Below are 14,758 nucleotides of genomic sequence, written 5' to 3' on the forward strand. Positions count from 1 at the left end.
TTCATCTTATTTTATAATTTAAATTTAAATATTATATGATTTACATTTAAACTATAATATATAATAAACATTTTTTTACTAGTATGTCCATTTCTACTTGTCTCACTTTATTTTTAAAATAAATATATTAAAATATATATTGTGATATTTTGATATTAAGAAAATAGAGTTTTTGTGTAAACTCTATTAAGGGAAAATTACTTATTTTTTTTTTATCTTTTTTTCTTTTATAACATATAACCGCTTAAAGTACCCTTCTATATCAGGCGCCTATGTAATTTCTCGCAGTGTGCATATTGATAGAGCTGTGAGGTGACTAAACTCCCTCCCCTACCTTTTATCACGTCACCGAACTGAATTGTTTTTGGTTAATCCCGCATACGTAGTCAACCCATTTCACTTCACGTCACAAAGTTCGATGTGCAATGTTGGATCAACTTAATTGTGTGTGACCATAGGAATTTTGAACCTTCTATCCTTTTTCGAATTTCGGTTCCAGGCTCATCCCATGGTGAGATAAGCACAAGGATCATCATATTTGTATAACAAATTCAAATTTACGATAATTAAGTAATCTATGAATTTTTTTTATAATTGATAGTAAAATTTTATCAACAATTCTTATTTATTTTTAAAAGAAATGATTTATTCAATTGAAATAACATGTTTATAAAGTTTTTTTTTTGAAATTTGAAGGTTTTTTTTTTAAATAAGTTAGTATTTTTTATTTTAATTAAAAATATTTATTATTAACTAATTTTTTTTCTAATATCACAAATATAATAATTTTTCCTTAAAATATTAATTGAAATAAATGGTGAAAGTTTTACTTCTTTAGCTAACTTACGCAACCAAACAAGGCTTGGATTATCTGAGCGAACGAACCGGCAAAAGCCAGTAGGAGGGCCGGGTAGCAGCGTGGTCTCTTCCCTTCGTCGGAATATCGATCAAAGTCCTCAGCGAATACCATCTCCATCTCCTCTTCGCAGGTTTCGATTCTCGTGCTCCTTTTTGGCTCTCTACAATTGAAAAGTTTAAACCTTTTGCGTCTTTTATTTATTTATTTTAATAATCCCTCAGTATTTGAGCATTGGACTATCTATTTATGTTTTCTTCACTTTTACCTGCTTTATCTTTTGCTCTTCTCAATTCTAATGCAATTTTTTCCATATTCCTTTTTTATAATCGGCACACGTATTGGGGTCAATTTTAATTGCAAATTTTAGCTCGCTCTAGGTATCTTTTTATTATTAATTTAAACTAGTTTTTTCACCGCAAATTTATGAGTTTCAGATTTTGGAGTCTTTTGTTTAAATAATTTTTTTATATGTTCATATGTGGAAGATACAGATATGGGTTGAAGATATGCTTGGTGTGATCCGAGTAGGGTTTGTTTGCGCAAATTAATGCTGTTCAACTGTTTGAACATTTTTTGTTGGCTGAGCAATGGAAATGGAATGCTATTGGTATCATATGCTAGGTTTGTTAATATTTTGAAGTTATTGTAGATAATGAATTACAAACTGTTGGAATGGGACTTTTGCAAAATGTTTGGATTTTGGAACCTCATTTGTGCCTTGTAAGTTGGATATGGTTCCAACTTGAAGAAAATATATTGCACTCATTTCATGCTGTATTGATGGGTTCCAAGTGATGAGAATCCATCTATATTTTGATTATAAGTTAACTATGTGTATTGGCCATTTGATTGAAAATTGGAAGTCCTTTTTGGTATATCGTCAATAAAATCAAAGAAAAAGGGAACTGTAATGTTCTTTCCATTTTGAAGTTTCAGAAAGATGCCATTATATAAGAGCACTCTTAGTAGTGGAGTTTATTGATGGTTGTGGGTTTCTGAATAAAATATTGAATGATGCTTGTTTTTAAGAGATTTGTTGCCTTAGTAGTTAGACCACTTGTTTTTATTCCTTTCATTCACCTGGAATATAAAATTCTAGATTCATGAGTTTATGCTACAGCATCTGAACTTTAAAAATATTGTTTGTGAAGTTTCTAGATGTTTGTCATATTATTATTGTGTAAGCTTGTAAAATTAAGTTTGTAAAAGTTTCATAGAGGCACTTTGTCACAATGTTATGCATGAAACATCTTTATATAGTATATCATGATTTTATTGCTTCACCTGTCTTTTGCAGAGCAACTTAAAATGGCGGGGAGAAATCGTTTTCCTCGTGAGGCCTATAGTGAACGTCGTGGCTTCCCCCCAGAGAGAAATTTCATTCGTGGCCCTCCTTTGCCACATCCACCTCCTCATCCTGCCTTGTTGGAGGATGAACTTGAAATACAGCATGCTGAAATTCGTGGGCTCCTGGTTGATAATCGTCGGCTTGTTGAAGATCGAATGGCTCTGCAGCAAGAGCTTGGTGCTGCCAAGGAGGAACTTCATCGTATGAATATTGTCATTTCTGAAATGCGCATGGAACATGAAGTGCATTCAAGGGAGCTTATTGAGAAAGGCTTGAAGCTGGAAGCTGATCTTCGTGCAACTGAGCCTTTGAAGAATGAGGTTGTACAACTACGTGAGGAGGTTCATAAACTGAGTAATGCAAAGAAGGAACTCCTTGGGCAAATTCAGTCCCTCAAACAAGAACTCGCTAGATCACAAGCTGATAATCAACAGATTCCTGTTTTGCGGGGTGAAATTGAGGGCATGCACCAGGAACTTATGCATGCTAGGTCTCTTCTTGATTCATTTTTATAGATAATTCTTCCTTTTCACTCTAATGCTTTCCCGCCATAAATCCTTTGGCTTGACGTTCTGCACCTGAAATGTAATGAATCATCTAAATAAATGCTAAAATTAAGTTTTTTTGTTTTAGAACTGCTATCGATTATGAAAAGAAGGCAAACATTGAGTTGGTGGAACAGAGACAGGCAATGGAGAAGGACATGGTTTCTATGGCACGTGAAGTTGAAAAGCTACGGGCTGAGCTTGCTAATGCTGATGCTCGACCTCGGGTTTCTGGTATAAATACATGTCCTCTAGAGCTTGTTTTAAGGTTTTCCATGAATTCCATGTGGCATTGGTCGATCCACTATTTACTTCACGCCTTCTTGGATTGTGCCCTTTTTAATCAGTGTTGGAGCTTAAAGTCGAATTTTGAACTATTCATTAGCTGGGAATAATTTTGATTTCTTTTCCCTTATCTCTGACTTGGGGAAGAGAATTAGTTGTCTTACTTGCTTGTGGATTCATCATGAAGTTAAGGGGTGAACAAATAAGCTATAGCAAGACATGCAATAACTTCTCTCTCTCTCACTCTCTCATATGTATATATGTATATATATATCTCTTATAATAATGGTAAAGTTACTCGATTTATGACTTGATGCCATAGATCCAAGCCACGGAAATAGTCTCTCTGCAAATCAGGGGCCAGAGGAAAGGCTTGTGATCAACCCTCCCTAGAGCCCATGAATGTGGGATTGCTTTGTGTGCTGCGTCACTTTTTCATTTTTTTTTTAATCCTTTCTATGCAGTTTGTTATTTAGTTTTGACCTTAACCAAAATGCCTTTCCCTTTCTGAATTTTATCATCTTGGCGGTGTGTCCACTTCTATTGTTTATTTTCTAAAATGTGCTGCTGCTTATCATATGTTTGGTGATTCAAGGTGGAGCGTACGGGATGAAGTATGGTAATCCTGAGGGGGGGTTTCCTGCACCCTATGGAGATCGATATGGGACTCACATGGTATGTGTTTTCAATTTTCATAATTAAAGTTTTCCTTTTTTTCAGTAATTTATATTATTCGGATGTGTACTTTCCATCTGTTTTAATTCATTTTTCTCCTCTGATTGCTTAGGTTGCTGCTGACAAGGGTCCTTTGTATGGCCCTGGTCCTGCTTCATGGGACAAAGCCCGCTTGCCTCGTCGTTGAGATGGTTGCTGTTGAGATTCAAAAGGGCCAAGTTGTAACTGTGGCTGCCTGTTATATTGTTGAATATCTCAGTCCAGAAGAAGTGTCTTTCGTCTTTGCATGCTTTCGTCTTTGCATGCATTCGTCTTTGCATGCATGCCAAACAATAGTCTTTTATCTGAATACATTGTTAGTTATTCTAAACTGACTTGAATGTGGTTATTTTTTGCTTTGCTAATTGCTAGACAATGGTTTCATTTTTATCTCCAATTATAGTAATCTCTATTGTGATATATTTCAGCTCCACCTTTTCTGCTTGCCTTGCCTCTTTACCTCCGTTTGTTACTCTTTCCAGTCTCGCATCACTTGCCAAGTTATGTGATTTTCTACTTTCATAGACCCGGAATATTTCTTAAATAGAATCTTCTTCTCTTTTTGGTGGTTGGAATCGTGGACTATAATTTTGTGCTGGACATGCATGGAGAATATAAACTTTCTGCCTTTAAGTGTTGAATACATTCTGTCTCTTCTGGCTTTGCTGTGAGGGGACCTAAAATACTTTTGCTTAATATTAATAGCAAGGGGAGCAATGTGACAATGGCAGCAGGCATCCAGCTGATGCTATCCCTATTAGTTCGGGCTATTCTTTTGTTAAGCAAAATGTGTGTGACCTTGGTTATGGGTGTCTTAGGGGATAATTTTTGTAAATGGAATCTGTATGAAGTTTTATTGGCTAACAAATTTGGTGAGCACTGTATATGTTGCAAGAATTTAATTCCTTGGAGCTTGTTATTAGTGCTGCAGCAACTGCTGCTTCATTTACATCGCAGGAGGGCATTTGCTGTATTCTTAACGCATATCGTTCTGTACGAGATGAATAGGATGAGAAATTATGTTGGGACGATAGGCATTAGTTTTCAGTAAAAGGAACTACTCTGTTTCTTTGGGAAGTTACCTTAACTGAAAATAGCATTAATCCTTCGCTAGTTTACAGTAACATACATTTCAGGATACATACTTCAATCATGTAGCATGGGAGAAAGCTACTGGACTTAGTATGTTGAGATAAAAACAAGTGACAGAGAATAAGTACTTGTCTAATAGAACTATGATTAAAAGTTGGAATGCTCTGATCTTGATATTCCTAGATGTGATGAATAGTTGAGGTTCTTGTTATTTGTAGGAGTTCTCTTTGTGCGTACTTTACATGTTTGGGAGAAAACTACTGGACTTAGTACATTGACATAAAAACAAGTGCAATAGAATTAACACTTGTCTAATAGAGCTAGGATCAAAAGTTGGAAGCTTCTGATCTTAACATTCGTAGATGTGATGAATAGTTCAGGTTCTTGTTACCCATAGGAGTTCTCTTTGAGCATTCTTTACGTGTTTGCATCTGCCCTTATTGCTTGAGCTGCACTTTTGTTATGCTGGAAGCATGTTGGTTCATTCTGTGGTGGAAACTTATCAATGGGTACCTGCAATTCACTATGAAGTGCTTAGCTATAAAGGTTCTAAAAAATGGCATTTGAGGAGTGGAAGTATTGGAGAGTTGGGGTATGTTGTAGCGATTCACTGGAATGATTCCAAATATTCCTGTCCATATATTATGTTTGCAGGGCCATGATGTTCAATGCTTGAATATGGAGAATTTACTGAAGAGGATTAGCATTTGACTTTTATGGCTTGTCATTGGTGCTATTCTGGATTAACGAAAAGTAATAACCTAGGCTATACTTCCTGCCATTGCCTTTAGGATTTAGATTTTGGAGTTAGTTTCTAAAGTTGTGTACATGTTCAGGTGGATATTTAGCTCAATTCTCTATGTATAAACTGTTAGACTATGTGATTCGATGACTACTCATGCTTGATTGAAGTATATTTGGACTGTAGGAGATTTTAGCTATGCTGGATCATCCTTCCCTCAGTTTTTCAGTGTGTATAATTTAAAGATTTGGTTATGACCTCCAGTTGAGTGTTTGGTTGGATTTGACCGACTCACAGTTGGTGGGTGGGTGATTGAAATAGAAGAAGTACTAGGCAAAGCCGATTCACTGATTTAAGCTGATGGTTGGAAGAGCGCTTCTCATATCCCTGACACAGTGTTCAAGGGGATGTGGGAAGCCCCTCCTAAATCTACTGGTCTCATAGAATACTAGTAAAGCAAGATATATGAGTTCTTGGACGGACTTATTACAGATTTTCATTGTATTGTTTCAACGCTTCAAAATGTCTGTGGAGATCATATAGGAACACCCTAACACTTGCAGGTCAGAATGAAACAATAACCATTTCCTCTTTGACAAAATTTCACTTAGGTCTTCGGCCCATCTATGGTAAAGTAATGGCCATACAACCTTAACTCCATTTCACACTTTCTAATTCTTCACTTGATTGTTCTACAACATCATTCAGTAGTCAAGACAGAGAATATGACCATGTACAACTACAAGTATCCAAGCTGCTTGATACGTCAAAATGACCCCAGAATTCTGAAGGACAATGGGCATGCTGTTTGACGTGAGGGTGACTGCTAATACTTCTTAGGCAAGTATTCTATCTCTGTTATTTGGGTTTCATGGATCTAAAACTTCTTTTTCTTTAAGGTAATTTTAATGAATGATCTATTGTGTTTATTTCCTTCTCTTATTGGTGATTAATGACTAGTCTAGATCTATATATTCATAGGTAGTTCGCCATAGGTGCATAACTTCTCATATACGCTACCAAACAATCTGTTACTTTCGTCCTTGCTAAGTTATTCATCAGCTTTCCTGGCTGCTTTGATTGTCTATAGGTTATTAGCATCACAGCTAAGCAAGTGCAGTTACAGTTAACTACCATCTTTTCAACAACATCTGTTTTGCTTTGTACAACTATACATTAATGTTCAAGGATCGCATGAAATGGTGTAGGGCAAAGCTCTGTTGTTGTGTTGTTGGATAATAGGAGGTTCAGATGATTGTCTTTTGATGCTTACTTACTGATGCTCTCTACAAGGACTATTAAGAGTATGTATTTATGATGGATAAGAACATATTTTAGGTGTTATTTTTTGGTGAGGAATATGCAAATGGAACAGTCCATGAGGCAGACTTGAAAAGGTCTCAAGTTATCTAAGTGGTAAATTTGATGTTAATATCTTCTAAAGTTCGCCATTCATTTGTAGAGCCATGAGGTAGTTATTTGAACGTGGGAAAGCCTTGGTTTGAAATTTAAATTCTGTTTAAGGGTATCTATGGATGAGAAAGGGGGGGCGAGTAATGGATTGATTCTGGTAGTTATATAGAATGATATGATTAATTTGGACTGGAGAATGTTTGTTCTTTTTCCCCTTTATCAGGGTGCCCACTCTAATCAAATTCGGTTTATTCGGTTTTTAATGTGTAGCAACTTATTAGGTATTTACTGTTAGAGTTCTGGCTCGAGAAAGATGCTAAGGTTTTGCTAGTTAATAGCTGATTTATCCTTCTGTTATTGTTCTTTGGATTTTTCTTTTGTAACTATAATTTGCTCTGGTAGTTAGTCTCTTCTTGAAAAGCACTAGGATATTGTTGATGGCATATGATTTTGGACATCATTGGAGAAGGGATACAAATCAATAGAAATCCTGAAGGGCGAAGTTGGATTGCAATCTTATTTGAACTTTGAAGGTCACCATGCTTTTGTTTTTGTAATAGGATGGCTGCATAATAGCTGATTAACCTCCTTTGAAAGTTATGGGTTGACTTATCTTTAACCTTTTTGATTACCAGGCTTTGATAAAAATTCTCCTGTAGTGTGAACTAGTGCCTCAGTATAATGTGAAGGATGTCATGGTTTTCGTCCAGTGAAATTTTGACTGCATTACTTTCAGGATGGTCATTCCTGCTACAAATTAGATGAGGAGATGGTTTGTTAAGTCAAAGAAGTTATTTAAGTTGCCAACTAAGCTATTCTTATTGAACAATGCAAGGATGAACAAAGATAAAGTTATGATTCACTATCTAATGTTTGTTTTGATACAGGTGTAACCTTAGAGAGTTCATCAGAGTTCATATAGGTTGAGTTATATAATTATTTGACACATAAATAAAACAGCTACACGATTATATAAGCAGAAGCAAGATCATGACTCCTGAGGCAGTGTATTTAATTTTATCAACTTACATACGATAAATTAAGAACAGATAGGACACAATATTTCTAGCTTGTCATCTTGTCTTTGATTATTGAAGTTGCATTTTCGAGATTTCTTTTAACTATGTTTTCTTTAATTTTTTACAGATTGATAACTGGGTGTGAAGGCAGGCGAAACTCAGGTATTGTTTTTTATTACTATTGCTCTGTTATACTAGCACTCCCACCCAAGGCAGCTTGACGCTGCATTACCCCACTTCTATCCCAGAGGGAGGTGCCATCCAGAACAAAGTGCCACAGAAAGGGAAGTTTTAGTCCTCTATTATAATTGCTTTTTAAAAGAAAGTTTTACGCATTAAAAATTATTTAAAAGAAAAAAAAATATTGCTGATAAGATTTATTTCTAGAAAGGAATAACTAAAATTTTGGGGTGAGCATTGATTGGTTTAAATCAAAATAACCATTGAGGTTTAGTTAATTTGATTTGATTTATTGCATGTTGATTAAGTTTGGTTTGAAATTTTAATCAATCTTTATTTTTCGTTTTCAATTTGGTTGTATTTTCTCAGAACAGAAAAAATTGATTTTGTGTCAATTTTTTTTGAACTAGCGTGTACTGGCTTCTCATCTGCCACTCTTAATCTCTGCATGGTGCTGTCTCTCTCCATTGCTATTCTCATTCTTAATTAGGCAAGCCCGTGTTAATGAAAGCTAAAGTTTTCCTTGATTTGTGTTTCTTCCAAGTCATTCATTAAGAACTTGCATTTGGGTGTTATATAAACCTTGAGGTTGTGATTTGTTTGGGGGTTTGTCAGTAAGCTTATGTTTTGCCTCTCTTCTTGTCAGTGAGTTTATTATTCTTTTTGGAAAAAAAAAATTTCAATCTGCCTAGTTAATCACATAAAATAGATGGTTGCAATAAGCTAAGCTGAAACTGAAAGGAGAAGGCTCGGTCAATTGTTAGTTTGGTAGATTCGTCTTTTTACTTTTCAACTTTAATACCATTACAATTCATTTATTTTGGTTTTGCCAAAATCTGAACCCAATCTAACCAACCAATGCTCACCCCCTAAGGACAATAGGAGCAACATTCTGGTTTCAATCCAATTTTATGTCAATGAATAGAAAGTCAAATGGTCCAAAATACCAGCATTTGTATGGATTTATTTTTATTACTTTCTGATAATAGAAGAAGCATATTGCTGCATAAACAATTGTTGGGTGTCAAAAACTAAAAACAAGCAATTTAGCAAAGTAACAATTCTGAATATTACTTAAAAGGGAAGGTTTAAACTGTACTATATGATGATCAACTACTTTTCTCCCAAAACAAGCATATTAGAAAATATGCTTGTACAGTGCACAAGCCGAGCCTACATAATATTTTTTTTATATTTCTCTTTTTAATTAATAATTATATTTTAATTGTTACATTAGTATTTTATTTACAGCTATTTGCTAACGATACTATATTTCATATATTATTTTGATACAAATTGAATTACAGAAGCTGAATTGAAAATAAATGAATTTACATTGTACTTTTCTTATGAAAATAAGTAAAATTACATGGGACTTTTGTTATATCTTTTTTCATTTTTTTTATATAAGGTGTGTCTGATGGAAATATGCTGTAGCACTTTTGTTTTTTTAGCTTTCGTATGATTGGAGTATAATTCATGTTTTTGTTCTCAATTATACGATTCATGTCTTCAGAATAAAGGAAAATGAAGATTTTTACAAGTATGGTAAAATAGTAGAGGCCATAGCCTCAATTAAGTCTAGCATTTTCTTACAGAGACATTTGTGGAGATTAGAAAAAACATTTTGATTGCCATGAATTTAACATTCAAGAATTGCAAAAGAAAAAAAAAGAACATGCCTGGGGTTTTTCTTTTAAGCTGAAATCATATTGCACGAGAATTTCCGGGGTTCTGTAATTTCATTTTGTTACCTGGTCTAATAATTTTATTTTCTATTAGCAAGGAAGCTATTTTTCTATAGTAGAAATTTGTTGAAACAAAAAATTATCATACGGAAACTAGAGAGGTAAACTTGTATATGTTTGTTTTTTTTTTAATTTTATGTATAATCTGAAAGCTTAGAAGGTTATGAAGAAAAATTATTATTCTATGCATTGCTTTTTTTAATATATGATTCCTAATGAGGAACCTAGTATTATGTAATTTTGTTTCTTTTTTCTGAATAAACCGGTAAATATTGGATTCTCCATTGGAAAAAAAAAAAAAAAAAAAAAAGAATTTCAAATCAACACGTATTTCCCCATATCCTATATAATTTTATTTTTCATGTCATTGCATGTAATATCAACAAAGATTTGGGTAAAATTGATTTCAGTGCCATTTATTTTATCAAGTGGGTGTATTGCATATGGGTTTCACAATGCACAATCATGAAATAAAGATTTGTAGAGTAAATAAATAAAGCTAAAAGAAAGGGTCTATTGCTGAAAATTCTCCAGCCGCATTAATAATATTAATGTGTTTTTTTTAATACCTAAAACAAATATTAAAGTTAGTATATATTTATGAATTAAAATTATATTAATGATAATCTCTCCATTTTTAATAAGTGTTTCTTTTAATAAATTTGATCACTTCTCATTTTATTTGAGATATATAATAATTAATCATTAATTGAAGGGAGATAATAATAATGTATTTTAGCCGATAAGATAGAGAGGGCTAAACAGTCATGTCTTCAAATGGCTCTCTCGTTAACATTTCTCAACAAATTTTAATTTTTCAATGTAAGTATTTATTTACAGAGTATATATATATATGGGTCAATGTGGTTTTTAACATTTCATAAAGAGTATTTAGTAAAATATTCGTTCTACTAATTTATTTTAATTATTACCTTAATTTTAGTGAAATTGGCAAAATGGTGACTTTCACCATTTTAAGAAATGGAAGGTGTAAAAAATATTAAATTTGTGCAAGAGTAAGTATAAATAATTTATTGCATGTTTTTCTTTCTTTTACCTGTATTTTTATCATTAATTAATACATAACTAATATGTATATATTAAATAAAATTATTTATCTTACTAAATTTGTGAATATATTATTATCATTAAATTAGCGAGATTTTTTACTTTTCTAATATTTTAATATAATATTCATACTACATGTGTATAAGCATTATAAAACTGAGTTATGAAGTAAGCCTACAATATAACACTAACCATGAAAAGATAGGAAGATGAATAGGTTAAACATGGCAATGCATATAAAAAGCCACAGTTAATACCAAGTAAATTGCCATCGATAAATAGCTTTATTGAATTTTATTGACAGGAAAAACAAAAAGTTTATAAGGTATATTTTTAACATGTTTTTTTACATATATATATTTAAATAATCTTATTATTTCAAAAATAAAAATGTTTACACAACTCATGGATCAATGTCTAGTTTCTTGAACAGTTTGATGCATATCCCATTTTGCTGTAAAAATATAGAAAAAAAAAATCTCCATTACAAAGTTGTAACTAATACAATAACAAATGAACTTTATAATTAGTTACAGGTTTAAGCCAAAAGTAACTGTATTAAATTTGAATCAGAAAGATTACCCTCTTAATTCTGAAAACAAAAAGAAAAAATAAGCTGAACTTTTCAAACTTTAACCAAGTATAGTTACCTTTTTGTCACATGGGAAGAAAATGTTAATGAGAAGAGTATCATAGAATTTGCCAATTTGAGTTAAGAAAAGGAATAAGAAAAAAAAAAAAAAAGAATAATCAGTAAGTTTGGACCATTGTGTTCTCTTCAGAACTTTTATTCCCGACCTGGCAATTAAATTGAAAAAATGACCCCCATGAAGAGTATCGAATTTTAGATTTTATCCCAGCTGCTAAGGCCTCTTTTCTTTTCTTCTTTTTTGGATGCTTAGAATGCTAATTTATTGAAGCTGCCTTTCAATCAATATTATTGGCTTAGCAGAGAATTTCAGTCATCAACTTCAGTGCTGAAAATAAAACTCGGAAATGCTGTGGTGATATCCCTGCAAAATAATCATTTACGTGAAATTCTTCTATGAACAAAATTCTGTTAGCTAACAAAACTTGTATTACAAGGAAGAAGAAGACTCATGATCCTAATGAAAATGAAATGAGGATGCCTATGGAAGGAAGCATGTTACGTTAAGGAAGGAAGAGTCATGTGCTTCAAAAGGGTTGGGTTCTGAACAACAAACGCCTTCCATTCTTCTCTGTTAATCTTACCATCCTCGTCGATATCGGCATCGGCAAATGTCTGAGCAAGGAGAGCAGTGACCATTAACGCACTCAACTTTTAAAGAAGGAGAAGCTTGATAAAGAAAATGAAAGTAGAAAAGAATACACAATCTTAAAACAATGGAAATCTCTCTCCACCTTATCAATGATTGCTTCAAGATATTCCTCTGAAAGCTGCAGGTCAGATTCCAGAATAATGGCATTTAACATTTGCCGGACCTGAAAACTTCCATAGAAGTCAATGGCTAAACTTATAAGAATGTTACAAATAAACAAGGACATCAATTTGGCCATCTGCAATAGAACTACTAAAATATCAACTAGAGAATGGATGACTCTGGGGCAAAAGGACTTGCTTTCTCTACTGATTAACAATAAAGCAAGCAGTTCAAAACAAAATCCAATACTGCACATGGGAACCTAGGGAAGAGACAGACGTTTCTGTAAATTTAATCAACTCATGTATTTTCTGGACATGTCTCAACATATAAAGATACTCACTTCTTCCCGTTCGATATATCCAGTCTCTCTCAAATCATACAACCTAAATGCGACTGCATAAAACCCAGGGGACAAAGAAACCAATGTATATCAACATTAAATGTCTTGGTTCTAGTCACAGAAAACCAACAACTAAATGAAAAGGTTCTTGCACCTGGAAACTTACAGTCAATTTTGTCCTCCAGAGAAGCACGAGGATGAAAAATGTTGAGTGCATGAGCAAATTCCTCAAAGTCAACTGCACCATTTTTCTTCTCATCAAAAAGATCAAATATCTAGAAGAAAACAAGTTAAAAAAGGGTTGGCCATTGAATCAACTGAATGTATTCAAAAGGTGAAAGAAGCCGGAAAAGAGGTTGATGAATATACCCTGTCCAGGAAAAGGTTTTTGCTTGCTGGAGTTCTCAATAAGGCCAACCGGAGCTCTTCCTTCAAGTGAGGAAGGAACAAAAGGAAAAGGATCAGGGCAAAAATAATATCAAACAATCCTGCATGCATCAATTCTTTTTCACCCACAATGCTTGGTAGGTAATAAGATGAATGCTTGTGACATTCGCCAACTTGAATAAATATACTGACAAATTCAGCTCAACGGGAGAACAAAGTCCATAAACTTTCTTGGTTCTGAATAATCAAAGTTCTCATGTAACAGACTATGCTTTTAAGTCACACAAACGTGCAGCAATTCTAGGTGCCAAGTATAATCTATCCAGCTAAACACTAGCAGACCCAAATGAAAGCCATATAAGCATTAAAACTCCAAGAAACACCAGACCAAAAGAATATTCTTCCATGCTACCTTATCATGCGCTACACCTTTTTTCATCTGATAAACCCCCTAAATTAGCTTAGCTTAACTCAGCTTACACAAACCAAATCGGTTATACTGGAAATTGGGTAGTTTACCACTAACTAAATTCACATACATGTCCTGGCCAAACAAACAAGAACATGAGAATTTAAATTTAACTCGCACATAAATCTAAGAAGGCATACATGGGTATCTTCTATCACAGGATCGCAAAATTTGTTCTGTATTCAGGGAAAAGTAAGGAGGAGGCAAGGGAGCTGGCGATGGATGAGAGAGAAAGAGAGAGATACCCTATGTAGAAGGCCGTCATCAACAATTGAACTACTCAACTTCTTGAATAGATCAAGCAATGCCTCCACTTCATTAACTGAAACTGCAATATCACCCCCAAATACAGGGGACAAAAATCTTGGGATCAGTAAAAAAAACCATAACCATCACAAACATAACTAACGTATAAATATTCATTGAGGCAAAGATACAAACACAGAGTTGTGCTAGCAATGCGATCGAGATCATTGAAGCTGTAATGGGGCTTAGGAGGAAGACGGTGGAAATTAAAGCAGCCTAGAAAATTGAAGATCACGGTTTCTATTATTCCTTTAAGCACTGCACAGAGTCTTTCGCTTGGGGAGAAATAGCTTGAGCTCTTCTCCTTTTCATACCATAAACCCAGTAAAACTTGGATTAGATAACTATGAACAGATGATGGAAAATCAAAGAAACAACAAAAATCTTAATGGGTTTGTTGCTTCTGCTTCATTTCCAATGTGCAAGGAAAAAGGAGAGATTTTTCATTTTCTTTTTAGTTGGCTTATATGAGAGAAAAGGAAGAGTACCAGAGAGCTCCTCGTTGAATCCATATCTGGAATAACAACCTAACAATACAAAGAAGAAAGAGGGAAATTTAGAACTTTGATAGGATATCAACATCACCCATCACTCAAAATGATCTGAGGTTAAGGTTACTTGTCGTTTTGGCAAATACTACCACCAATGGTAGGAGGAACAGGAAGAATAAACTACATTCTACTTCTTTAATTTAACAAAATTTGTATATTAGTTTCTCCAATTTTTTAAAAGTTAATTATTTAATTCTTATAAGATAATAAATTAGTAGATAAAGAATTCAAATGGATAAATTTTTACAAATGATGTATAATTTTTTTAAATAAAAAATTTGTTAAT

General features: G+C 33.6%; 2 protein-coding genes across 6 annotated transcripts; one reads left to right on the plus strand and one right to left on the minus strand.

The window, feature by feature from the left end:
• Positions 1-836: 836 nt before the first annotated feature.
• On the plus strand, positions 837-9,208 carry LOC110626428 (protein FLX-like 3). 4 transcript variants are annotated; one of them, XR_006352559.1, is made up of 7 exons: positions 1,354-1,480; positions 2,157-2,697; positions 2,841-2,986; positions 3,633-3,712; positions 3,825-4,067; positions 4,180-4,251; positions 8,145-9,208. XR_006352559.1 is itself a non-coding variant. In XM_043961844.1 (5 exons), exons 1-5 carry the CDS (start codon positions 1,447-1,449, stop codon positions 3,897-3,899), a joined length of 876 nt encoding a protein of 291 aa, XP_043817779.1. In that variant the 5' UTR covers positions 1,354-1,446; the 3' UTR covers positions 3,900-4,171. The 4 variants fall into 4 exon arrangements, 1 of the variants encoding a protein (XP_043817779.1); XR_002489725.2 differs by lacking the exons at positions 1,354-1,480; positions 4,180-4,251 and adding an exon at positions 837-989; XR_006352558.1 differs by lacking the exon at positions 4,180-4,251.
• Positions 9,209-11,478: 2,270 nt separating this feature from the next.
• On the minus strand, positions 11,479-14,557 carry LOC110626429 (calcineurin B-like protein 10). 2 transcript variants are annotated; one of them, XM_021772327.2, is made up of 9 exons: positions 14,410-14,554; positions 14,057-14,225; positions 13,861-13,943; positions 13,129-13,188; positions 12,926-13,034; positions 12,760-12,812; positions 12,397-12,477; positions 12,165-12,277; positions 11,479-12,026 (listed from the first exon to the last, which is right to left on the minus strand). In XM_021772327.2, exons 1-9 carry the CDS (start codon positions 14,431-14,433, stop codon positions 11,972-11,974), a joined length of 747 nt encoding a protein of 248 aa, XP_021628019.1. In that variant the 5' UTR covers positions 14,434-14,554; the 3' UTR covers positions 11,479-11,971. The 2 variants fall into 2 exon arrangements, with proteins under 2 accessions (XP_021628019.1, XP_021628020.1); XM_021772328.2 differs by lacking the exon at positions 12,760-12,812 and having other exon boundaries at positions 12,926-12,997; positions 14,410-14,557.
• Positions 14,558-14,758: the final 201 nt, after the last annotated feature.

The sequence above is a fragment of the Manihot esculenta genome, chromosome 11 (genome assembly GCF_001659605.2).
Source record: "Manihot esculenta cultivar AM560-2 chromosome 11, M.esculenta_v8, whole genome shotgun sequence".
In the NCBI taxonomy this organism is placed as follows: Eukaryota; Viridiplantae; Streptophyta; class Magnoliopsida; order Malpighiales; family Euphorbiaceae; genus Manihot; species Manihot esculenta.